Source organism: Durio zibethinus, chromosome 7 (assembly GCF_047325235.1).
Source record: "Durio zibethinus cultivar Kanyao isolate XHJ-2024 chromosome 7, ASM4732523v1, whole genome shotgun sequence".
Taxonomy (NCBI): Eukaryota; Viridiplantae; Streptophyta; class Magnoliopsida; order Malvales; family Malvaceae; genus Durio; species Durio zibethinus.
The window spans coordinates 15,096,443-15,123,842 of NC_143168.1; the positions used below are offsets into that span (position 1 = coordinate 15,096,443).

The window sequence follows — 27,400 nt, forward strand, 5'->3', positions numbered from 1 at the left end:
CTTATTGCTAGACATAAACTTAAAAAATTACCACCAATCTTTTTTGTTTAGATGCGATTGACTACCTAATTGCATCTGTCTTATTTTAAAAAAAATATCTCAAGTTTGACTCAGGTATCTTAAAAAATATATTTTAATCCATGAAATCAAATCTAAGTCCAAGAGTATGACTACATGTGAAAAAAGTTATAACATCCTCACAATGCCTATCAAAAAGATGGTATCAATTTGATTTTGTGTTATTCAAGCCTTAAAATATATTAGTAGTTTACCAAGTAATTTAATTATTAAAAATTGATCTTAAAGTTACTCCAATCATTTTGTAACAATTTAAGATAATTTTTTCGCTATAAGAGTATTCATAGAGACTAGTATCTCATTCTGAAGAGACATCATCATCAGATTCATTAATATATTTTTCAAAAAAATTATATATTTAAAAATAATAAATAAAATCCTCTAATAATTAGGTAAGATTTTATTTTAATGCATATTTCCTAATAGTTTGGTGCGACTTTTTATTTAAAAATCTTTTCGTAAAATTTTAAAAGAATCATTAAATCTTCTAATAATTTGATAAGATTTAATTCAAGATTTAAATCATCTAATCGCTTGATAGGATTAAAAAACTGTTTTTCACAAAAATTCATTAAGTCATTTAATAATTTGATAATACTTAATTCGATATTTAAGTCCTTCAATTATTTAGTATGATTAATTTAAAAACATTTTTAATTTAATTTCTTATCAAATCATTTTTTTAATGTTTATATTGGTATACCTAATAGTTACAAAATTTTCGTAAAATGATGTACGAAATAGAATAGATAAATGAAAAAAAAAGCTAAATGAAAAACAAATGATAAAGAAAAGAAAAATACCAAACTTCGTATCACACAGCTCAACTTGAATCCATATGGGATGGATATCGGACTTCATAAATCCAAAGCTTGGGCCTAAGTAAATTGTGAAATGAACCTCGCCCAAGTCTCAGTCAAATGCCAACCCCTTTTTCTTTTATTGTTTTGTTGGGCTTGCGGTCTCCAGTTTCTTTTTGTCCTCTTTCTAGTCTCTATTCTATATAAACTTAAGCTTATTTGTTTATAAAACATAGTCAGTATTCTCAACGTTTAATCACCATACACGATTCCCTTTCTCTTTTCCTTTATTTATTAAGCAATTTCATTTGTTGTTTCACAAAACCAAAAAATTTTTCACCGTTGAGGTGTCACCAAGCCGTCAACTCTATTAACTCAACCACCTTACTTCTCTATTTTTTTTTTTTTATTATCCCTCTTTTTCTCCTTTTTTGAAAACTCAGAACAGATTGCCAAAGACAAAACCAAAAACACTGTCAACTCTATTAACTCAACCACCTTACTTCTCTTTTTTTTTTTTTTATTATCCCTTTTTTCCCTTTTTTTGAAAACTCAGAATAGATTGTCAAAGACAAAACAAAAAACCAATAACTCTGAAATCATAAAAGCAATCATATACATGTTTTTATCTTCCCTTGGGTTTTGTCCCCAAAAACTAATCCCCAAATTCTCTAAAGATCAAACCACTATAATTTCCATTCCTCTTTTTTTTTCTCCCCCCGTGTTTCTGTGTGATTTCTTATTCTCCTTGCTGGTTGTGATGATTGCAAGTCTTTTTTATAGGACAGATTAGGAGAATTTCAAATAAACACAAATTTAATTTAAAACTGAGATTATCACTTATTATTAAATTCCTATGTTATCAACAAGGTTTTTTAGTTTATTTATCCCTTTTTATTAGCAGATAATATAACTAATCAAAAACTAAATAAATAAAACTAAACATTTAACCTAATTTAAATAAATTAGATAAACAATTAAACAAATAAATTAATTAAAAAGATAAATCAACATGATAAAGTAGAAAATACAAATTAAAAAATATATTAATACAAATAATAAAAAAATAAAATAAAATTTCATAATTAAACTTAAATCTGTTCAGATCTAATTGATTTGAACCCCTGAACTAGATAATATATCTACATCTAATATTATTAATGATAATTTTGTGATGAAAAATTATACATAATATAACTTTAACTAATGTATTTAGTATTAATTTTGTTCTCATTACATCTCACCTCATGTTTCAAACTCCCAGTTTCACCTTTATACATAACTCATCTCACTCGCCCAAACTCTCAATTTCACCTCCATACATACATCTACCTCTGTGGAGGACAGACGATGCATTAATCTAAGATAACCGGTCACGTAAGACAGGTGAGCTTTTACATATAAGAAAAATAAAGGTTTTTTTTTTTTTTTTTCTCAAAAGCACATTATTTAATCACCGTTTATCGATTACAACAGATTTTGGTTAGTTAATCACCATACAACGGAATACAAGTCATTGGCATTTAATGGGAGATATAATTTCCAAAGATCCAACTTTGTCATACAATTAATGTAGAACATGCATATAAAAATTATTTCATTTCAGTGTTCAATGAACCAATAAGAATCCCGCTGGACTTGCAATAAAGAGAGCAAAATGGCTCCCATTATCATAGTTAACTCTACAAGAAAATGGTTAACCAATTGGTATAATTTACAGTCAAAAGCTCATTTTCTCTCTCTCTCTCTCTCTACCTCTAAATAATGTATAGACAAATAAAGACATTGTTTCAGTCCAGGTAAAAGAGAGTCACAATCTTCCGGAGATTCTTGGCTTCTTGGCATGTTTCCATAAGCAACTTACTGTCATGGAAGGCAAAGCAAATGACTTGTTGTACATGTGAAATGATGTCCCTATTGCACAGCCTGCAAATTTGACATTGACAGCATGTCAAATGAATTTTTGTTTAGCAAACTACACAGAAAATCAACAATCCAATAGCAACAAACTATTCATTCTCTAGGCCTACTGCATATATCATAATTGCCGCTCTAAGCCTCTCTTTCTACCCCTTTTCCAGCCAAAGTAGTCTCCCGATGCCTCTTTTCTCTCTCTCTACACCCCTCCATCCCATGGTACCAAACTGGTGTATAATAGCAATCTACGACCAAGAATAATAAGTTAGCACAGGCTAGCATTGCATTCTCCGATTCTTCCATGGTAGCCAATTAGGTTAGACAAATATTTCAGATGTGTTCATATACAGGCTTGACCAAAGTCAAACAGAATAGTGACTAAGCTATCTTGACTAAACCCAAAATGACTAGTGCCTCGCACTAAGCCAGCCTAGTACCTCATAGAATGAAGTTAAATTGGCAAATAATTACGAGTTTCCACTTGCTACCCAATGCTTTATCAAAGCAAACAAGCTCAGCTTAAGTGACAGAACACTAGTTGCCAGAACTGCTAAGTTTCAAAGAGAATTCCAAGATAGAGAATCTCCAACCATAAACCCTACTACTAAGTTTCACAAGCATGCAAATCGAGGAAATAGTAATAACACAATACTTTGTTCTGTAAAGCAACTGCCTTATCATTCGATAATGTAATAATAAGTAGCTCAAAATTCACTGCATTTATGTTAATAGACTTTCCAGTATCAGCTTCCCTTTGAGATCTTATCACAAGCTCATTATTTTTAGCTTGAAACCTAAAACTGACGACTGATTGTACTCTGCCGGTGTGCTGAAATGATAACTGGAAGAAAACAGAGTTATGACAAACCTGCTGGCTTCTATCAGAGGTAGATGATCATTATAAGGCTTCTCTATCACAGTCTTCACCTGAAAATTTGCGAGTAAAACATTAAGTTCACACCAAACAGAAAAATGTAATTTCAATTTCACCTTCCAAATTAATTTGAGATTTTCAGTAAAAGCAAGTTTAAAACATCAAATTTACAATGTTTAATTATCTGACTGCACCAGATGGCATCAAACTCTTCATTACTACCACTGGATCCCTGGACTTGGACCATGGTGGCAACCATCTTCTATAAAGCAATAAAATTCAAGCATAAAAAATTTGAAACTTGTGTTACATTTGAGCAAACACTAAGGATCTCTTAGATTATGCTTTTAAGCAAAACCACAACAATGAGAATGTGAAATAAAAACCGTAAAAAAATCACATTCTTACTGTATAATGCATAATGGAAATATAACACTGAATTTACCTTACTTGTGATAAAGTATATCCATTCATAATGTGTCTTGCAGAAGATTAGGGACCAAAAATGAAATTTTCCAATAAAAATTTCAAATGCCTATGAGCCTTAAGAACTAAATTTTCTCCTCACTATTGCATACAATAATAGTCTATTACATAGTGCTTAATACAAAAGAAATATCATAATTAAACTACTGCAAGCCTTGTACTGGTGTTAAAAGTTTCAACTAGATACTTGACAGGTCATCTTTGGGCACAAGCCACATTCCACGTCGGTAGTGCAACTGGTAAATCCTTGGTATATGACTGTTTCCAAATGATACCAAAAGCAACTCGAGCTAGAACTTCCAGTTGATGGGCCTGTGGTGTTGCATTGATAACAGTTTAACATAAGAAATGAACATGATATTGCCTGAGCAAACCGAGTTTAACAGCAGTCCTTCAGGTTTCCAGAACTGATTATGAATTTTCAATAGAATCTTCTTCTATGGATATTAAAGGCAACATGTTTACTCATTAAAGAAACAAATCTAACAGATGTAAGGAAATTAGCAATGTCAGATGAAGCCATAATAATAACTAATGGCACAGGCAAAAAGATTCCTGAGGATGAGTAAATGATATTACAACCTAATTACCTTTTCTAATAATTCCTGGCTCTCAGGTGGCTGTTTCTTCAAGCTCTGTGGCAATATTACTGTAAGTAACTCAGGTTTCTCTGCTCTTAAAGCACCTCTGATAACAGCTGCATTAGTACCTGATGCACCTGATGTATAAATATGGTTTTTCTGCAAGCAATGTTAGCAACAAGGTCAGAAACAAAACAATTTTTGGTGCAAACATATATAAATATATATATATATATATATTCATGGAGAATAAAGATAGTGAGACTCAGAAGATTTCAGCATGCAACAACAATCCATGGTGCCATATAGAGAAGGATAAATAAAACTTGAAGTCATTACATCTTACAGTTATAACTAATGCATAGCTAAGGATCTCAATAAGCTCTTGGTGCATGAACCCCATATTCCGTGTCCCAAAAAACCCAATAGCTCTAGGCCCTTGCTGCTGAATTGCTAATAACTCCTGCATAAATATATGACCATAGATAGAAGTTAGCAGTCAAAACAAATTCCAAAATACTAAAATCAGCAAATGTTTCAAGCTGCTGCAAAGAAGACCTTGGCTAAGACAAATTAAATACCATTTATGATTAAATGTTAATATGAGATGGCCAAAGGTCATCTTATCATCTAGTTATAATTAAACCAGGCACATTAAGTTAAAGAAAATAGTGGTGTTTCCAAACTTTTATTTTGCAAGCTACCTAAGGTTTTTGCAGAGCTGTATATCATGAAGCAAGGTTCTCGCAAAGAGACACATCTAAAGACATTTGCAAAAATCCATTATAACCAACAAACTACAGGCATGGTAGTGGCATCTATAGTAGGAGCTCAGCTCTTTACTATCATCCCCGTAAATCAAAACATACACAACTTCCAACTTAAATGATACTGTCCTATAGAAAAATTACATACCTGCAAATAATCTACATCAGGAAGAGGTTTCAACTCTGAAACCATAACTGCCCCTGATCCTTCCACAATAGATTGGGCTTGTGTTGGAATCTGTGTCCCAGTATCTTCATCAGAACTAAATAAGCAAATTGCATCCTCCTCTTCATATCTATAGCCATCCATCTCTTTATATCTTCTTGTATGTCCACAAAGCCACTATACCAGTACATAAAAACAGAGTCCCTGACAGTAAATCACTAGTGAAAACCAAGTGCCCACAAAAAGTGGTGATCAGCCAAGACCTCAGATTAATTTTGAGACATGTTGAAAGTCGAATATCCTTCAATCAATATAATAAAATATGAAATAGACACATTTACAAATGGCAGAACATCCAATTTAGAAATACATTCAACAACTTGGAAGGAATATCTGTTCATGCAAACTTAACATTAAAAGTTGTGAAAAAAATGTGATGTGGATTAGATTGGTGTCACCAAGTAATTCTAACATACATAATGGATACAAGAAGATTGATTCAAGAGACCCAAACTTTACAAGGTTAGAGAACCAATCGAATTCATTGGATAAACAATGCAAGCCTCTCATGCCCAAGCGACTTAAATAATCAATTTTAACAAGTAAGAAGCCCCATGGATCATTTGCAGAAACAAAATTGGACATAATTTTACTTTTCAACAAAATGTATTACAAGACCTTAATTAAATATAATATGCAAGATCTGATGCCCTTAATCCTTTTTCAGGCGAAGGAAAAAAAATCCTCACAATTTACACCCAAGATTACACACACTCTTTTACTATTAATACGGAGAACATGCAACTTCAAAGACAATAAACAGACAAGAAAGGAGTGCCAACAAAAAGATTTTACTAGCCTTTAATCAACCACAGCTTTGCTAACAGAAATCATTTTCTCTTATTTTTAACCAAAAAAAAAAAAAAAACAAAGCACCTCCCTGCGATATACCACAAGTGCAAACAACCTTATGTTATTACCTTCCATCAGCAACTAAAACATATGGAGTAGAATTGGAACCACTGTTACAGTGCTTGATAAAGATTTCAAAAGCCATAGAATCAATAGAAAATCATGCCTAATACCTCCCCCTCTTCAACCAAGTTTATAATTTATTGGGGATAAAATTTCTCCTATTCCCAATGGTGACCTGCAATCCCGACCTTGTTCCATTTGAGGATGATGGGACTGCAGATTATCATTTATCACCAGGCGTGTGCATGATTCTGTATCCAATATTAAAAAAAAAAAAATTTCTTCTTTTGACCAACATATTTTAGATATTATAACTTTTAAATGTCCCAAACCTGGCCCAATTCCATTCTTATCATTTACCATCTTAATATCTAAGTAGTGATACATCATATTTAGACATGCATGCAAAGGAGCCTACCATTCAATGAACACCATTTCCAATCTTACAATTTCCTATCCAACAAAAAATACGACTAAGCATACATCAGGAACAGAGATCTAAGCGAAATCAAATTCATTGACATTCGCTAGAGCTAGGTAACATAGATAGGTGTTGCGGTGACTAATAACCTAAGTGTTCAAAACATTTTTCTGACTAACATATTGCCAGATAGGCAATGAATAGGTTCATAATACTTGTCTCACCATTTTCAAAAAATTTACTTCCACGGAATCTTATGAACATATTTGATCCAAACGACGTTTCTTGATTCTTTTCTCTAAACATCAGCCATTACACAAATGACTCCATATACTCATAATTCAGCAAGTTTTAGTAAATTATGAGCCATGTCAATGCCAAAAACACTAAAACATGCAGAAGTAAACACATAACAGAAATTCAAAACTTCTACTCCTCATTTAAAGACATGAATGAACAACTTTATACAACAAAAAAAAAAAAGAATAAATTTTTTATCCCCTTATTCAAGGAAACAAAAAAACTATAGGATAGGCCAAACTCAGAGCTAGGCTACACAATCATGATTGAATAGATAAAAGAAGCTTCAATAGCTAATAATTTTAAGAAAGACCCAAGCAGAAACTGCAAGCCCCCTTCAAAAACAAGTTAATTTTTCCATAAAAACAAAAACAGAAAGAAGAGATTGAAACTTAAATTAGAATACCTTTTGCTTAGAGAAGGAATGTGGGCTTTTTCTGAAAGAACATGAGTGATGAGACTGAGAGGAGAGAGTGAAATTAGGGTTTGGAGAAAAGAGAAAAGAATAATAATAAGGAGGAGAAGGAGTTCTGGTGGGAGTGGTTAAAGGCAATAGCAGCCTCATTGGTAAAGATATGCTCATTTGCTTACTATTATGTTTTCCAACTGATTTTCCCTTTCTTTCTTTCTTTCTGGGTGGCTTTTCTCTTCACTTTGTCGTCTGCCTACCTTTAGCTGTAGAGTTAGTAGTGTAGTATAATCCTTGAAATTTTTTTATCCTTTTTCTTTTTCTCAAAAAAGTTAGTGAAAGTTGGGAAAAAGGGCGTTCGTTAAAAAAACGATGGAGAGATTTTTCTTTCGGAAAATTACAGCTTGTGGGTAGGAATGTAAACAGATTCATGCGTGGTGTAATATGTGTGACTTATATATTTTAAGTACAACTAAATAGAGGCCAGCAAATTTGATTAATTTGATTGTAGAAATCTAAAAATCGACTTAATCAATTTAAGTTATAAAAATATAAATTAATCGATTAATGGGATGAAAACCGAAATTTATCAAACCAACTTCGGGAGAAGAGGATTTAAGGAAAAAGAAAATTCTCTGGTTAAAAGACATAATTCAAAGACCACGAGAAGAAAATGAAGCAGCAAATGGAACAGAAATTTTGACTTCCTAAGACTGCTGTATCACTTTTGAAGCTGACATGCCCATTGTGGCAAAAAGGACAAGTAAATTTTCCAAATGAACATTGTTTAAGGGCGCGCATTTTAGCATTTATCATTATCAACGGTGAATCATTTAAGAACATCAATTTCGTACTTAGTGGGTGACATAGTGAGAGCTTGAGAAATCGACCGAGTCAGTGGCTGTGACTTGAAAATTTTTGAATGAGTGAGTGCTTGACAGCTTGAGTCAGCTTGAATGAGTGACAACGTGAGAGCTTGGGAGATCTCATATCAATGACTTGTTAGCACTATGAAGTGAGGAGAGCTGGAGTGGAGTTTGGTCTAGAGATATGCGGAGAAAAAAAATAGAATGGATGTAAGGATAGTGCAATTAATTGAATTCGAATTGATATAATATCAAGTTCAAACTTAATTTCAAATTCAAAATTTTAAATTTGATTTAAACTCGATCAAATTTTATTTTTTAACTTGAATTTGACTTGAAATAAAAATCGAACGATCTCGCTCGATTATACTCAATTAATATGTAAAAATAAACTCGATTTTTATGCTCGAATTGCACTTGAATTTAATATTTTTTACAACTATTTTTTTTATCAAACCTAATAAATATTATATTTTTAAAATAATAACAATAATAATGGCAACAATAATAATAATAAATTACCTAACAATCAAATCCAAGCAAATAACTATCGCATCAAATGATTCAAATACAACACACAAATAAAAAACATAATGAAACTTAGAAATTAAAGTCCTCATTGAAACAAATTAAATATCCAAGCAAAAAGTCCACACACAAATTACAAGAAATCAACAACAATATATATGCTTGTCATGGTGCCTTCATAACATTATATCTTCTTCAAATGAACATTTGGCCCATATTTTTTTCCAACAAACCTATATAAAAAAATAATTACAAAACAAATAAATTACAATTATCAATAAAAATAATAGTAACTTTAATCTTTAACTATCTTAAAATAAAGGGTTTCAAGAGTAACTTTTATAGAATTAAAGACTAAATATATAGTAAAAGCACCCATATAAAAAAAAAAAAAGATTGTGATATTAGTACAGTGATCAATAACTTTAAATTTTTAACATTAGCATAAATATAGACTTTATCTTCTCAATTGCCTTATAATCAAAACAGAAAAATATTAACAGTGTCTTGTCGATTATCATAACATAAATTTCTGTCATTGGTTAGCCTATGATTCGTAAACTGTAATGCAAAAAGCTCAAGTTAGCTTTAACAAAGTAAAAGACCAAGTTAACTTTAACAAAATAGACTATTACTACGTTTTTTAAGTTAAAAAATCTTTATTATTATATTTTTAATTGGAAGTTAATGAGATAATACATAAATAATTTCCTCCAAATGCTTAAAATTGACTGCTTAGACTGGAAAATATTCAAAATGAAAAGAATCTATAAGTGCGTATATTTGAAAAGAGAACTAGATTTTATGCCATGTCATAGTTCTTAAAGCAAGACAAGATTGAGATTCATAGGCTTTTCAGTTCAGACTTACATCAAATAAAATGTTTTAAACAAAAAGAAGGTGCTTGTACCTGAGTGGAAAAGGTCTCAAATAGTTAACTGCTGACTAAGAGAAAAGAATTTATGTGTGGTCTTTGCATTTTAGCATCCACTAATTTGCCATCCTGTCTCTCAGTGATGTTTACTTTGCCATTAGATTCATGCAAGTCATTCTCAAGATGTTGGGCACGTCAAAGGGCTTTTCCTTCTATTTGGGCTAGTCATGCTTCTGAGATAGGTTGGACTCTGAACAATAATGTGAACTCAGTTCCTAGGTTCAGTTGATTGTTCAGGTGCTCTTCCAGCCATTTTCTTTAACTGCCAAAGAACAGTATTAATCAACATCCATTGCTGTTATAATAGATGAACATAATGCCAAATCTTAAAAGAAAGCATCTCGATGATAATTGTATTTAATCATTCTGTTCTTAGCTCAAGTCATTTACACTGACAATCTAATGGAACCAATCTAATGGCATTTAAGAACCATTTAATAATAGTATCATTTTTACCATCACCAACAAGCACCGGATTGCGAAGGTTGAAGCCAGGACCTTAGCTTATGTGTAAATAAACCAGTTTGTATGCAAAAAAATTCAATAAAGCGCATAGGATATAAATCAGTGCCATCTAAACTTTTGCATTGGCTTATTCTGGTCGATCTGTACATACACACAAGCATCTCTTTATTCTATTGGTATTAGGTTTTATAAATTGAATAATAATATAAAATAAAGAAAGTTCATGGTAAAAGAGAAAATAAAGTGAAAAACATGAAAAGGAATCGAAGAAAGCACATTTCAAGCATATCATTTCTTAACCCATTTCAAGCATCTTATACTAAAAGGAAACAAACAGTAGCATAAAGCTTAAAACCACATCAATTAACCAACGTAGCAGATTTTCAAGCTTAATTCAAGTTGTAATTAAATCAGATATGACTAATTTCCATATGAAAATGACATATTAATTTCCTTCCACTAAAACATGCTGATAATTATTGAATTTCGTTGTGAAAGAGTCAAGTGATTGAGCTCATCCCATTATCACCACTATATCATTACAAATACGACAGTTCTTCTACAAAAAGTGTACCATTAAAAAATACCAAGCATCATTTAAAATGCAGAAACATTGGTATATATATCAGTTGAAATTATCATCTATGTTCTTTGATTTTGTTCAAATGAGATGTCAAAAAGATTTTTTAGAAGTTGAAAATGCGTAGGTTCATCGAAAAGATGAGGGCAGCATTGCTCCTAACAATATATATTTAAAAAAAAAAAAAAAAAAAACACATCTGATGATACGGATCATGCTGATTAACATGGATTATATCATGAAAATGAAAAATTGAGTTGCCAAATCAAATGGAAAAGCAAAGTCAAGTCGTTGATATAAAATTTAAAACTTATCTCAGTGAAAGAGACAGGAATCATATTAGACTGTTAGAAGAGAAAAGAGGTTTGGTTCATCCCCATACAATCAGCCCAAAAAGAGACATTAACGAGAGAAATTAAAATATTAGACGAGAGAATTGCAGGGTTTCTCTTTGCTCAATCCACTTTCTGCTGGAACCAACTACACAGTAAAAATTGGAGCTATGCTAGAAAAAAAAAAACGTTGAACAGCTTTACCTCAATGTAAGAAGCATCTCATAAACTGGCCGATAACAGATAAAGACAAACCCTGGCTCCTTAAAAAAAAAAAAAAAAAACACTCAAAGGAAAAACTTACAGATCCAAGCGTGGTTCACAAACCCAGACAACGCCACTGCCGCAGATATCGGCCAACAGAGAGAGGAAGTCAACCTGGGATTTTTTGGGGTTGGCAGAAAGAGGAAAGTAGGCGCCGTACACCGGAGTCGGGAGTCGGGGCTTTGGAATGAAATTGAGAAACAAAGAACAAACGAAAAATGGAGGGTTTTTTAGATTAATAGCATTAAAAAGGATTTGGTACAAGAGAGAATCCCAATATTTTTTCTCGAAATTTTATTATTGAATATTTGATTTCAATGTTTAATTTTAATATTTGATTCAAGATAATTTAATTATTAAAGAAAGTAATATATTGCCAACACTTTTTAAAATTTGCAAATAAAAAATTTACTTTTCGATGGTATTCCGAAAGAAAAATTTACGTTATTTTTAAATTTAATCTAAATAAAAAATTATGAAATTATTATTATTATTTTAAAAAATATATTTGAAAGTGATTACAAATCAATTATAAATTTTTACTGTTAACAATTTTTTTGTATATTGTAATTAATGACATTTAGCATTAAAAATGTCTTAAATAATTTTGTTTAATTTTTTTATGATTATTTAAAATGTTTTTGATCGAAAAACACCCTAAATAATTTTTTAAAAATATTGAATAAGACTATTTAAAGTTTTTTTTCATGTCAAACGCTTCAAATAATTTTATTTAATTTTTTTAAGATTATTTAAGATATTTTTCAACTAAAAAAAATTAAATAATCTAGTTCAATTTTTTTAAGATTATTTAAGATATTTTTTGTCAAAAAAATACTTTAAATAATCTTTTAAAAATTGAATAGAATTATTTAAAATATTTTCTAGCAAAAAAGGTATTAAATAATCTCCTAAAAAAATTAACAATTTTTTGCCAGAAACGTCTTAAATAATTTCAAAAAAAATAAGTAATCGTTAAAATAAAAGAAATGATTGAACCTACGACCTTATAATTAATAACCATATGCTCTAACCAACCGAGCTATTTCAATTTTTTTTTTTTTATCTTTTAAATCTTATAAGTAATGAAAAAAATTATTTAAAGTATTTTTAATAAAAAACACCTTAAATAATCATTTTAAAAAAACATTAAGGGTTGAACCTACAACATTATGATTAATAAACATATATTCTAATTAACTAAGTTACTTCATTTTTTTATATTTTAATTCTTAAATCTTATAACTAATGTAGGGATTATTTAAAACATTTTTAGTAAAAAATGCCTTAAATAATACGGTCCAAAAAAGTAAAAATTATTATTTAAGGTATTTTTTAACTTTAAAAAATTATAAATTATTTAAGATATTTTTTTACCAAAAATACCTAAAATAATATCCTTCAAAAAATTGAAAAGTATTATTTAAGGTACTTTTGAATCAAAATCGCCTTAAATAATCATTTCATATTTTTCAAATGGCATTTATTTAAGGGACTTTTGGACTAAAAAGGTCTAAAATAATCTATTTTTTTAAAAAATATTTAAGGCGTTTCTTAACTAGAAACGCCTTAAATAATCCCCAATATTTTTTTATTGACCATATTTTATAAATAAAAATAGCAATCAAATAAAAATTTTATCTTCTTTTGCTGTTAAAGATATCATTTGTCATTTGGTATTTATTATTAATAAAAACTAATAAAAAGTTGCTATCATATATGTTAAGAAAATTATGGTAATTATTCAAGAAAATATATGTAAATTTTTTTCAACCAAACGAGTGAATCTGAATACAGAATACCCTAAAAATAGAACAAAACCTTGGGTATTGTACTTTCTTGAGAATCACATTTTCTCTCGAAATCTAAAATTTCGCAAACTAAATGCTCCATAAAGGTAAAATAATATATTATTAACTAAAATAATAAGAATATATTAAAATATAAAAGTTCGATCATGCTACTCGAGTTGGGTATTAGAATGTTCAAACTAAGTTAGTTTGATAAGTCAAGCTATTCGAATTCAAACTTAACTCAATAATAACCGAGTTAATTTTAATTTTATTTGAGTCGAACTCGAGCAGCTCTCCTAGGTGTGAGTGAGGAGTGAGGGAAATGTCGAAATTAATTTTAGGGATAAGGATATGTAAATTAGATTTTCCAATTGGTTCTGATGTTAGAATAAAAATACTAAAAATTGATCATTTAAATTACAACATAAACTAAATTATATATTTAACTCAAACTAATCGACTTGATTTACCTTAAATCTTTAATTTTGATTAAACTTTTTGATTTAACATAAATTATGTTTAGCCCTATAATTATATTAGATATTTATTGTTTGGATAGAAAAAAAGAGTGTCCATATTTTGTTTTTTATATATGAGGTTGTAATCTTGGCAAGGAAAACTAAAAGCATAGTGTTTTGCCAATAGAACACAAAGTTGTATATAAAATGTCCCTGATTGTTTTGGGTTCAAGGTTGGAAAAAAAAAAAAACAAAGCTCTTGATTTGATATATGAAAAAAAATTAAATTTAGATCTATGTAAAATATGCATAATAATTAACACACATATTTTTTATAATAAAATTTGCATAATATTATAATTTGTATCTTTTCTTTTTTTTTTGTTAACTTTTTGTTAGCTTTATAGGTGAGATGGTGATCCAAGAGAGGAGTGAATTGGATTTCTCCAAATTCTTCTCAAACAAATGATTTCAATATAATTAAATGAAAATTAAAACAATAAGCACTTTTGATGAAAATATAATGCTAACAATAACAATTAATGAATCTAAAATCAAATATAAACAATAATAAATTGTAAGGAGATAAGGATAGAGAAATCAAACACAATGATTTATAGAGGTTCGGTTATTCTCCACAAGGCACCTACGTCCTCTCCCTTGGTTGTCCACACCAAGGCTTCAATCCACTAATTAAAAAAAAATTCTTACAAGATACAAGCCTATTTTGTACTAAATCTCTATTTTTTTTCTCTAGGCTTAGATAACAACCTCTATCCTTACAATATCAAGAGGATACCCCATCTCTTGTTCTCTTTCACCCTTGTATATCAAAGATAATTTTGCAAACAATTGAACAACTTCTCTAAGGCTAAGTGTTTCTAAGTTTAAGTATAAGAAAATGATAAATAAACAACAAATATAATTTAGATACAATAAATACAAAGATATGGACTTTGAAGCTCTAAAAACTCTTGATTCTTTGAGAGAATGAAAATATGGCTTATAGGCTCTTGCTCTCTTGATTCATCAATCTTCTTGATGTATTGGAGTGCCCAATTTATAGAAAAATTGAAGAAGTAGCCGTTGGGGAAGCTTGAGAAGTAAAAATAGCCGTTGAATGCATGAAAAAAATAGTCGTCGGTGTGATTCCACCCAGACCTAATCTATCTCTTCCTTGAAGGGTCGATTGGTTCAAGTTTTATGCCATTTCATGTTTAAGAAACACAACCCGATCAATCCCTTCCATGAGGGGATCAATCTTGTCAATGGCTGAGTGGTTGTCTCTTATTTTGCACTTAACTCACTAATTTGATCATATCTTGAGTTACATAAATTCAAATCACAAACTGTTTGAAGATTTAGAAACTAGACTTAAAGGGTTTTGTATCCATATAAAATTCATCATCTAATTCATTAAGTACAAATTATAATAAAATTTCAAAATTACCCCTTATGTAGTTTTTTTTACAACTATAGAGTGTTTAGTAAAAATTCAAAGTCTTTTCTTAGAAAATTTAGATTTAGATTTGTTTGACCCATTAGAAAGTAGACTCAAACAGCTTTCCAACCATATAAAATTCAAATAATAAAACTTTGTGAATTAATATAGAAAAATAAAATAAGTTCAATGTTGAAAAACTTTATTCTTGTAAAACAGCTTTCTTAAGTTAATCTTTTTCTCAAAACCAATATTATCAAAATTGTATTAAGTCCAAAATAAATAAATTTACTTTAAAAACAACAATTGAACTTTCATTTAAACTCAAATAAATAATCTTTAAAGATAGATTTGGTTTAAGAAATATGAAACTAAGAAAGGTTTGTTTAAACTTTGAAAATCATATTATTTATTTAGTGCCAAAATATAAAACTTAAAAATATGTACTAAATAAATCTTTTTCAAAATTTTGATCAAGTTTATTTGTCTTTAATGTTTTGTCATTTCAAAATAAGGATCAATTCAAGGCTAACAATCTCCCCATTTTTGATATGACAAAACTTAAAGATAAATTTGCTTGATGAAAAACTTTTTTTGAAACATTTAAAATTTTGAAAGACATTTTGGAAAACTCTTCCTTAAACAATGCATGGCAAAACTCTCCCTTAGTTTATGCATCTTAATCCAATACAACTCACCAAACATATGTTAGAGCATATGTATCAAATAAGCAAAATCAAACATATGCATGTCAAGCACAAGCAAATTTATCCATATGATATTTCTCCCCCTTTTTGTCATAGCAAAAAGGCATGAGCATATTAATGAGTAAATAAACACAAAAAAGCATCATTAACAAATATATTCATAAAACATTTCTCCTCCCTTTTGTTTATACTCTTTTATACCAAATGTTTAAGCTCCTATATCAATTGTAATAAGAAGAAATATCTCTAAACTCTCTCCTCATTTTTGTCATTTTAAAAGAAAGAGAGATCAATTCAAGGTATGGGACAAAATGCTTGATACCAATAATATCAAGAATATTTTGAATGCATGTAATCAAGTGTAATATGCACAATGAAGTTCACATACATGCATTCAAGCACAAAAGCATAAGTGTATCCAATTTTAGCATTTTAGCACAAGTCATCAAATTTACTACATAAAATTTATGAGCAAAGGATAATGAATGATATGCAATCCACTCATAAACCATGTTATCATAAGATGTGCTTAGAACTTAAAAGATCAATAGAAATTATGCATAAATTCAAGTACATGCATACAAGCTCATACTAATTGTTTAGGATACTAACTGTTAAAAGATATGTTATGATAGAGCATACCAATTGTTATCACAAAACAAATCAAGCAAAATTATATTCTAAGATTTCTCCTCTTTTCCAAATTAAGAAATAATCAATATAAGGCACACACAATTTTGCATGAGAGGTACAAGCTATATCAAGTATAAGCACATAAATAAGCATCTATGAAAGTTAAAAAAAAATATTTAACAATTTTGATATCAATTATTACCAATTGTTAGCAATTTTATTTAACAACTGTCATAGAACAAACATACTTCAAACATATGAAAGATTGATTTAATGCATGCATAAATTATAATAGTAATCTTTCATAAGCTATCCTATCCAAACAAAAGCCAAAAGCTCATATGCATATAATAAATCATAAGTACTAATGAGCTATGAGGTTCAATCATCATGTACTAACAAAGATTATATAAACATGATTTTCCAAACATGATGAACACATATGTTATAGCAAAGAAGTAATGAAAGCATAATCATTCAAATATAATCCAAATTATTTCAATGCATAGCAATGTACTTAACTCAAACATATGCAAGTATTCAATCATATATATTTCAATCAAAATCATACAAGCATATGCAAAATATATAGCAATATACCTAATTAAAAAAATATATATACAAGCATTTAGGCACAATTTGGTACATGCCATCTCAATGTCAATCATAGGCACAATTTGATACATGCCATCTCAATGTCAATCAACGAACATATATGTAAATTTCAAATTTATAATTCATAATCTATGAGTCAAATCAATTTAAAGATCAAGAAATCAGCATATCTAACTCATAGCTATGTTTAAAGATTCATTTTAAATAAATATTCATGCAATGAAAATTATTAATCAAAGCAATCAAGAACTAGGCATGAATATTAATGAAGTGGAGTTAATCAATCCAAGCTTTCAAAAATATTAGAACAATATTTATCAAGTGGCTTGGTGATTAATTTGTGCAATGTGTTCATAAATTCAAACATAATATCTCATTTTTGCACATATCAAAGCAAGCATTTATGAAATCATGCATTAAACATTATAAATCATAGGCACATAGCATAGATTCAATACAATTACCTTTATCCTTATCAAGCTATGTTGTTGTGCTCATTGTAGTTGAGTGAGATTTTGAATCTTCTATTCCATATCATTTGAGCTAGTCTTTTATGTACTTGGGCTTGATTGACATGCTTTGCTTCCTATACTTGAAATTTCAAAAATGTAGGCTCATTCATGCTCATTTCAAGTTCTCCTAGCATAGACTTAAAAAAAAATTCTTGACAAAGAATTTTCATTAGAAGTGTCAAGAAAATCAATTAATAAAAATTATACCAATTGTTAGAAAATAATTCCATATTCTAAGTCATTGTAGGCAAAAAAAAATTTATTCACTAAGCACAAGTTGCTAATTGCAAGGGAGATATATACTTAAGCTAGAGGCCATATATCAATTTAAACATCAAATAGCATAAGAATGGCACTAAAGCAAAAAGTTCTCATATAATGTGCAAAAATTAAACCTTTTAGATTATTCATGAACACATGATAGACATATTCAATATTCATATATATATATATATATTAATAAATCACCAAAGAATATGCCAAAATAAGTTTTAGGCCATGTAAAAACTAAAAACTCAAGGAAAAAATATTTATAAAAAAAAATATTTAAAAAAATTTTAGCATAGAAGCATAAATATGTCTACACAAATTATAGGTCATAATCAACAATGACTTAAGCTAAAAATAAGCATCATAAGAAATTCATTTACTTGAGTCATATTGCAACTATGTCAAGTCAAGAAAAATCACATTTATCATATATACACACACTTGACAAGAACAATAGATGAACCAATAACACATATCATTTACAAGCAAGTAGTTCATCATATTCAAAATCATAAATCAAGAGATATATCAATTAAGCACAAGATCCAAAATATTTCACAAAATTAATAAAATATTTAAGCACAAAAATAAGCATATTTCACAAAAGTATTTCATAAATTAAAAATAGACAATTTAAGCACTTTCAAATCATAAGTATTAAGGTCAAGTTGAACCAATCATCATATAAGCACATATTTTGACCAAAAACATATATGAACAAAGAATCAATATATATTACTTAAGTACATAAAGTTCGTCAATTCATCAACACAAGAGAATAAATAAATCTTGAATTAATAAGGATAATGAATTAAATCATACTTCAAGATTATTTCATAAGAAGTCAAAAGATGGAACAATCAAACATCAATATCTATTATTTAAGTACAAGATGATCATCAATTTCTAAAATCACAAATCAAGAGTTAAAACAATTTAAAATATAGTTTAAAAAAATTTTTCACACTATCCAAGCATTAACAACAAATTGAGTAATTTTAATCAACATGGTCATATAAGCATGTTCAACAATTACAAATCAATATGCATAAAAATAAAAAAAATCATTTTCATGATGCCGAAATCATTCAAACAAATATATTTATGCAAAATACAATAGGATAGTCCATTCAAAGCTTAATATGTCTAGGATTTTGATTTTTGCACTTTAAAACTCATTTTTGCTTGAAATATACCTTAATAAATCTCAAAACTAGTCAAGCTCATTTTTAACCAACTTGAACAATTTCAACAAGTTTCAAAGGACGAAACAAAGTTGTTCAAGTGGTCATTTGGCATTAGAAACAAGGAAATCAAAAAGTTAACTCATAATCCCCATATTCATCAACAAATTATGCTCAAGAAATTTAATACCATAAACAATTTCAACAAGCATCTCAAACATATCTAAGTGCAAAATAAATGCATATTCAATTCAAGCTCACATTTTCTCAATATTATGCAACATATGTCTTGCAATTAATGTCAACTAAATTTTGCATAATCAATCAAGCATTCACAAATTTCATCAAGAATAAGTAACCAAATTCAAATACTCATCAAATAAAATTTTAGAGGTTACCCTTCTCCATTATGTGTCTAGAGTATTCAATCTTCAATCTCACATTGTAGCTCCTTGCTCTAACACACCTACAAGAGACAATTTTATTTGATTTTTGGTATCAAAATTGCTTTGGGTCTTTGAAAGTTAGCCACCAAGTCTCTTGTTCCTTTTGGAACCCATACTTGCCTAATTCTAAATGAAACTTTTTTTCTAATAGGATAAGTATGTATAGTATGACAATGAAAATTACAAAAATTACATTTAATCATTTTACTACTTAAACTCTTATTTAAAAGCTCTTATTTTTCATTCATCAAAACTTCAAATTTCTTTCTCAATTTTAAATTCTCTTTTTGTTGCATTTCATTTCTCTTTTGACAAGCTTCAAATTTTATTTTCAATTTATCATTTTCCTTTTCCAAATTATTCTTTGAATTCATTAAAAATTCATTTTCAACTTTCAATTTGAAATCATTTTCTTATGTTTCAAATGCATATTTTCAAACTTAATTACTAAATCATTGTAAGCATCTTGTAACTCATCAAAAGTATAAGAGTTTGAATCATAAGAGTTAAAGGTTACCTTTGGTTCCTCAATAGCCATGAGACATGATGGACGTTGATTGAAAATTTATCTTTCATATAGCTCATCCAACTTTCTCCATATCTCATTTGAGGTTAAGCATTTTAAGATCAAGTTAAAGTTGTAATCATCTAAAGCTCCATAGAGAATGCACTTGGCCTTTGCATCATTTATTATTTGCTTCATATATTTTGCATCTTTAGAAAGAGCATTAAGCCATTTTTCCATCACATTCCATGCTCCAAAATCTTGAGCCATAATGAATATCCTCAACCTCTTTCTCTATTCACAATATTTAAATTTATTAAACATAAGAGCTTTGAGGACTTTCTCACCATCTTGAAATCAAAATTAAGTCACAGGATCTTTACTCAAGTTAGTTAAACCTACAAAAAGCGACCAAAGCTCTGATACCAATTATTAGCTTTATAGGTGAAACGGTGATCTAAGAGGAGGGTGAGTTGGATTTCTCCAAATTTTTTCCAAACAAATGATTTCAATATATTTGAATGAAAATTAAAACAATAAATACTTTTGATGAAAATATAATGCTAACAATAACAATTAATGAATCTAAAATCAAATATAAATAACAATAAATTGTAAAAAGATAGGCATAGAGAAATCAAACATAATGATTTATAGAGGTTCGATCATTCTCCATAAAGCACCTACGTCCTCACCCTTAGTTGTTCACACCAAGGCTTCAATCCACTAATTGAAGAAAAATTCTTACAAGATACAAGCCTATCTTGTACTAAATCTTTATTTTTTTTTAAAAGCTTAGATAACAACCTCTACTCTTACAATATCAAGAGGATACCTCACCTCTTGTTCTCTTCCACCTTTGTATATCAAAGGTAATTTTGCAAACAATTGAACAACCTCTCTAAGGTTAATTTTAAATACAAGAAAATGATGAATGAACAACAAATATAATTTGGATACAATAAATACAAAGATTTAGACTTTGAAGCTCTAAAAACTCTTGAATCTTTGAGAGAATGAAAATATGGCTTATTGGCTCTTACTCTCTCGATTCATCAATCCTCTTGGTGTGTTGGAGTGCTCAATTTATAGAGAAATTTAAGAAGTAGCTGTTGGGAAAACTTGGGAAGTAAAAATTGCCATCGAATGCATGAAAAAAATAGTCGTTGGTGTGATTCCGTCCAGACCCGATCAATCCCTTCCTTGAAGAGATCGATTGGTTCAAGTTTTATGCCATTTCATGCTTAAAAAATATAACCTGATTGATCCCTTCCATGAGGGGATCGATCTGTCAATGGCTGGGTGGTTGTCTCCTACTTTGCACTCTACTCACTAATTTGATCATATCTTGAGTTATATATATCCAAATCACAAACCGTTTGAAGATTTAGAAACTAGATTTAATTCTATCCATATAAAATTAATCACCTAATTCATTGAGTACAAATTATAGTAAATTTTCAAAATTATCCCTTATGCATTTTTTTAATAACTGCAGAGTGTCTAGTAAAAATTCAAAATCTTTTCTTAAAAAATTTGGATTTTGATTTTGTTTAATCCATTAGAAAGTAGACTCAGAGAGCTTTCCAACCATATAAAATTCAAATATTAAAACTTTGTGAATTAATACAAAAAAATAAAATAAATTTAATGTTAGAAAACTTTGTTATTGTAAAACAGCTTTCTTAAGTTAATCTTTTTCTCAAAACTAATATTATCAAAATTGTATTAAGTCCAAAATAAATAAATTCACTTTAAAAACAACAATTGGACTTTCATTTAAGTTTAAATAAATAATCTTTAAAAATAGATTTGGTTTGAGAAATATGAAATTAAGAAAGGTTTGTTTAAACTTTGAAAATCATATTATTTATTTAGTACCAAAATATAAAACTTAAGAACATGTACTAAATAAATCTTTTTCAAAATTTTAATCAAGTTTATTTGTCTTTAATGTTTTGTCATTTCAAAATAAGGATAAATTCAAGGCTAACACTTTTGATTACACATTTGATTATATTTGGGATTTATATTAATTTTGGTGAATTAAAATAATGACAGAAATGAAAATAGTTATTGTAGCATTGAAATTATTTAATATAACAATGAGATTAAAATTAAAATTTTTTTTCTCTAAGGTAACATTAAAGTTTTTATTTTTTAATAAGAATTATTTTAAATTTATTTTTCTAAATAAGATAGTCATAGCCACATCATTTTCATGTATTTTTATATAAATAAAATACAAAAACAAACTTCCAATACCAATAAAAAATCTCACACTTGGGAAAAAAAAAATACCTAACTCCTTTGTTTATTCTCACCATCCCTCTTTCCTAAGGCTTCAACCTCTCCAATCACTTTTAAGGGTCCATTTAGATGCGTAATGAGATTAGATCCAGTAAGATTAAAGATAACGATGGAGATAAAATTAGTTATTGTACTGGTGAAATTGATTTTTGTAACGGTGGGATTAAAACAAGTAATGAAATATGTGTTTAAATGTAAAAACAGTAGTAACAACGAGATCAATTATAAGGAAAAGAGAAAATGACCATTAAAGACATTAAATTAAAAATTTTATAAAATAAATTTTATAATATATTTAATATTTATAAATTTAACAAATAATTGAAAATTAATAAAAATGTTTTTATATCAAATAATATTTTTTAAAATTAATAATATATTTGCACATATTAAATTTAAGAAAATAATATTTTTTTCATTTAAACATTTAAGGTCTTGCTTTTTGTTTTATATATAATTAATTATGTATCTATTTTTTATTACATAATTATTTTATTTAATAAATAAATTGATTATATATTTATTATTTATATTTTCCCTTATGCAATCATTTTTATTTTAAAATAATAGTTTTTTAAATAATAATTATTGTTTTAAAAAATAATAATATATTCATTCCTGTTAAAATAAAAAATAAGATTTATTTATTTTATTATTTATATAATTATCTATTTTTTTTATCACTAATAATTTATTTGATTATAGAATTAATTATTTATTTACGTATTTATTACTTAATTTATTCATTAATTAATTTATTAAATAGTTATATAAATGATGTGGTATTTGATAATAATATTTAAAATTTTAAGTTGAGATATCATATATTTATATAATATATAAAAATAAAATTATTATATTAATATAAATATAATTTATTTATATATTAATTATATTTACATATAATAAACATGAATTTTTATTTACATTAGGTCAAAATTATGCCAAAACTACATAATTTTAACCTATTTCCATATAAACCAAAACTAAAAACCCTATCATCTTTTTCCCTTTCTTTTTCATCTCTTCCTCACACATAAATCGTTGCTTCTTCTATTTAATCCTTACCAGTTTACTTCATTTTACCTTTTTGTAGCATTAGATTTTCTTTTTCATCAACCTTACTTCAATTTCAACTTTTAACTCCTAAACCTATTACAATTTCAACTCTCAACTCTTCAACTCTCAACTCTGGCACCTATTGCAAAACTAGCAATTGTAGCTTTTCTTTTTCCTTGCTTATAAATCCAAATCCCTTGCTACTCCTATCAATCAAAATCCCTCACTACTTCATTCCTAATTTACCTCTCAAACCATAACTTGATCCATAAAAAACCCCCCCTTATGCTAAAAAATGTGATGTATGATCCTTGCATTTCCACACATCGACCTTATGTATGAACCTTGCATTCCCACCTATCGATCTTACCTCATGTTCAAAATACACTACATAGATAATGAACCTGATTGTTAGGCATAAGAGAAAAAAAGAGAAAGCGAGGACATGATTGGAAGAAAAAAATATGATGGGAAGAAGGGATTTTCACTAGACCTAAAATGTTCACTTGCTAAACTGAGGTATGATGCGCTAAAATTACTTTAGTCGTGTCGAACTATGGTATCGAAACGGATGTTTGATAGCTTTTTAGGTGACAATCGCATCTCATTATGGGTGTGATTACTTTTAAATGAAGCCTAAAACTTTGAACAAAACCTCATTTTTTCAATAAGAGCTTATTTTTAGAGATTTTTTTTTTTTTGGTTAAAGAATTAGTCAGAGTTAAAAGAAGAATCATTTAGTGGCAGCTTTTATTTATGAATCCTTATGCTAAATAAAACATAAAAATTGGTGTTAAAAAACAAGCTCTTTTTTTTTTCTTTTGAAAAAATCAAATTCTTCTAGTCCTCTATTACAGGCATATTCTTGTTTGGATACATTGTTGCATTTAGACCTAGTGTTTTACTTTTTGGGCTCATTACTTTACTTGGTTGTAAGGCTTGCTTGTTATTGAGGCCTTTATTTAAATTTATTTAGTTATTTTTTTAATAAGCTAGTAATGAAAGTCTCAGCTTGTTACTATCAATTGAGCATAAAATGGGAAAAAAAGAATTGTAAAGGCAATATGTTATGTAATGATACAACTTATTCTCTATTTAAATTTTTTTTTCTTTTTCTTCTTACTTTATGATTTTTTTTTGAAAATTACTTCAATTTTTTTAAAAAATTTTGACTTGTACCATTGGTATCAAAGTTCAATCTTGGCCATGGATGAAGGGATAAAGACTCTGTTACAAGAACTAATGGAGCATTTCTAGGTTGGAACAGTTGCGTGGAGATGTTTAGTCCAACCATAAAAGTATTAGTTCTTAACTTAACCAAATATCTGTTAGATTGGATGATATTATTGAAATGGTTAATAAGCATATGGAGGAGGTCTAACAAGTCAAAAAAAATATTTCTATGATAGTCTCTAGTAACCTTTTTCTTCCTTTGAATGCTTTTTCACAAAAACTCATATCTTTCATGCTAATATCGTAAATATTTCATGAATTTAAAATAGATGCTAAACATATTAAACCTTTTATTTTTGGTTTTTTTAAGATTAAAAATGTTCAACCTTTGGTTGAATGGAATAGATTTATGTTTATTGGGGTAGTATACAATGTAAACTTGGCTAAACCTTCTTTACTTAGGATTGTTGATATGAGCTTGAGGATTGAAAAGGCTTAAACAATGCTATTTATGGCTAAAAATAGGTTTGTCGATGTCTTTGATCCCTACAAATTTAGGTTGTAGATAATAGGACTAAGAAGTAATGGTGTTGTGGTAGTGTTTGTCATTAAGACATGCGTTCTTGGTTTGCTCAAAGTAATATATAAAAGAGAGTTGTATTCTAGTGAAGTTTTGGTTGTGGTTATAAGAAATGAGGTTCAACGCCTCAATAATATAATTTTGAGCATATCTATTTTTCTTTGCCTAGTTTAGCTATTTTTGGAAGGCTTATTTATGAGCCACGACATATTTTAAGGGAAACACTTGCCACAGATATTTCTGTTGATTGTGATTTTATGTTGGTTATGCAAGGTTTGGGGGTGGCGGTTACTTTTAGGAAGTGTAACACTACCTATCATATTCCAACTCCTACTAGTCCTTATGAGATGGTATATGACCAGCCACATTTTCAATCTCAACAATTTATGTTGGTTGATATTGGATTACTAATTAAAAATCTAACTATTATCCTAGAAAGAAGGATGAACAAAGATGATTATAGGGAAGAGATTTTGGCTAAATGAGTCAAGCTTAACACAGAAGTTTTATTTGACTTCACAAACCTAACTGAAGTATAGTTTACTCCCTATATAATTGTTGATGGAGTTTCAGAGGACTTTATTAAGAAGAAAAATATGTCATCACTTTTTGCATTTTATTATGGAGATTGTCTTCTTGAAAACTTTATGGTCTTTTTGCGATGCACGTTCTAAATTGATAGATGAAGAGCTCAGGAACATGGTTAATGTAATTTTAACTTGTAAAATAAATAAGAGGGAAAATTGTGAAAATAAGCAAAAGCAGTTCTTGAAGGGATGTTATTACAATTTAAGTATAATTTTAGGGAGCTAATAAAATAGTTAAAGCTATATCTAATAGAGGATCAGATATTCAGGATTGACCATTACTTGGACAAGGATCTTGTTACGAATCCCTTAGAGTTTTGTTTCTCAAATCTTTCTTTTGAACTTTTATGGTCAAGAAATTAACATGCAATAAATATTTTTTAAAAACTTTGGTGTTGAAAGACAAAAAGATTATAATGATAATTATGGAATCACACAAGATAAAATGCAAAATCATTTTTTACAAATTTTAGTAGTTTTTGTAATGAAACTTCCTACCAGCTTAGATGTAAAAGATATTAAGAATAAAAAGGTACAAGTTTTGAGCTCAATGAAACCGCTACAGCTTAAGAATATTATCGTTGGTCTGTATAAGGGCCACAACAGGAAAGAAAAATAGATTTTCAAAAAATTTTACTTGAAAAAAGCTGAGAATGAAAGATTTGAAGTAAATGTTGCCAAAATCAGTTTTAAGCCTAACACAGAGGCATTGGTAGAAAATGAAGGGAAGGGACTTACCATTTTTCAACTTGAGGTAGAACTTCATTGTTTGTGTTTTTGTTGTGTTTTATATTTTTCTACATAAAAAAATTATACCAAAGCTCTCAATGGATTTTTTTTTTTTAAGTTTGTTAAATCAAGAGGTATTGTTTGCATGTATAACAAGGCAACTGTTGGTGATGTCATGAAGAAGCTTGGTTGGTGGGATTTATTTAACCATGGGCTACCTCTTCATGTAGTCATGATTGGAATACTAACTGGAGCTTAATGGTGTATTTATAATGCTTTCAAAGTGTTTTGGGACAACCAACCACTAATAATGTTGTTTCTACTGCTAATATTGATGGTCTTCAAAAGAGTATCATCACTACTTTGCAAGCCAGTTATGTGCTTGTTGATGACATGACAAAGCTAACCCTTACACCATCTATTACTCAATTTAAGGCCACAACTGTATTGTTAAGGCAGATTTCTTGTATTCAAGGTTTTTCACAATACAAAAACTTGTAAGATAATTATCCTTATGCAAATATTAGTTCATGATTAACAAATTAGTCAAGGAATGAATGTGCAGATTAATCTAATATAGAGTTGAAAGTGGTGCCAAACTACTACAAAAGGAAGAGTTTAGTGTTCAAGTAACAAATGGTTGTGTAGCCAAAAA

The 27,400-nt window shown here is 28.6% G+C and overlaps 1 protein-coding gene and 1 long non-coding RNA gene across 4 annotated transcripts; both read right to left on the reverse strand.

The window, feature by feature from the left end:
• Positions 1-2,445: 2,445 nt before the first annotated feature.
• On the reverse strand, positions 2,446-8,100 carry LOC111276816 (uncharacterized). Of its 3 annotated transcripts, XR_016343502.1 has the most exons (7): positions 7,772-8,100; positions 5,652-5,846; positions 5,083-5,199; positions 4,746-4,895; positions 4,343-4,467; positions 3,664-3,722; positions 2,743-2,804 (listed from the first exon to the last, which is right to left on the reverse strand). XR_016343502.1 is itself a non-coding variant. In XM_022862693.2 (6 exons), exons 1-6 carry the CDS (start codon positions 7,946-7,948, stop codon positions 2,669-2,671), a joined length of 834 nt encoding a protein of 277 aa, XP_022718428.1. In that variant the 5' UTR covers positions 7,949-8,087; the 3' UTR covers positions 2,446-2,668. The 3 variants fall into 3 exon arrangements, 2 of the variants coding, with proteins under 2 accessions (XP_022718428.1, XP_022718429.1); XM_022862693.2 differs by lacking the exon at positions 4,343-4,467 and having other exon boundaries at positions 2,446-2,804; positions 7,772-8,087; XM_022862694.2 differs by lacking the exons at positions 2,743-2,804; positions 3,664-3,722 and having other exon boundaries at positions 4,195-4,467; positions 7,772-8,095.
• Positions 8,101-9,234: 1,134 nt separating this feature from the next.
• LOC149518019 (uncharacterized) lies at positions 9,235-12,049 on the reverse strand. Its single transcript, XR_016343503.1, has 3 exons — positions 11,784-12,049; positions 10,079-10,364; positions 9,235-9,401 (listed from the first exon to the last, which is right to left on the reverse strand). It is a non-coding gene; the product is annotated as an uncharacterized LOC149518019 (long non-coding RNA).
• Positions 12,050-27,400: the final 15,351 nt, after the last annotated feature.

Coding starts and splice junctions, on each gene's coding strand:
- LOC111276816 (XM_022862693.2), bottom strand. CDS start 7,948: ATGAGCATATCTTTACCAATGAGGCTGCTATTGCCTTTAACCACTCCC. Junction 4,896..5,082: donor GCTATGCATTAGTTATAACT/GTAAGATGTAAT, acceptor CATTGCTTGCAG/AAAAACCATATTTATACATC. Junction 3,723..4,745: donor GCCAGGAATTATTAGAAAAG/GTAATTAGGTTG, acceptor GCAAATTTTCAG/GTGAAGACTGTGATAGAGAA.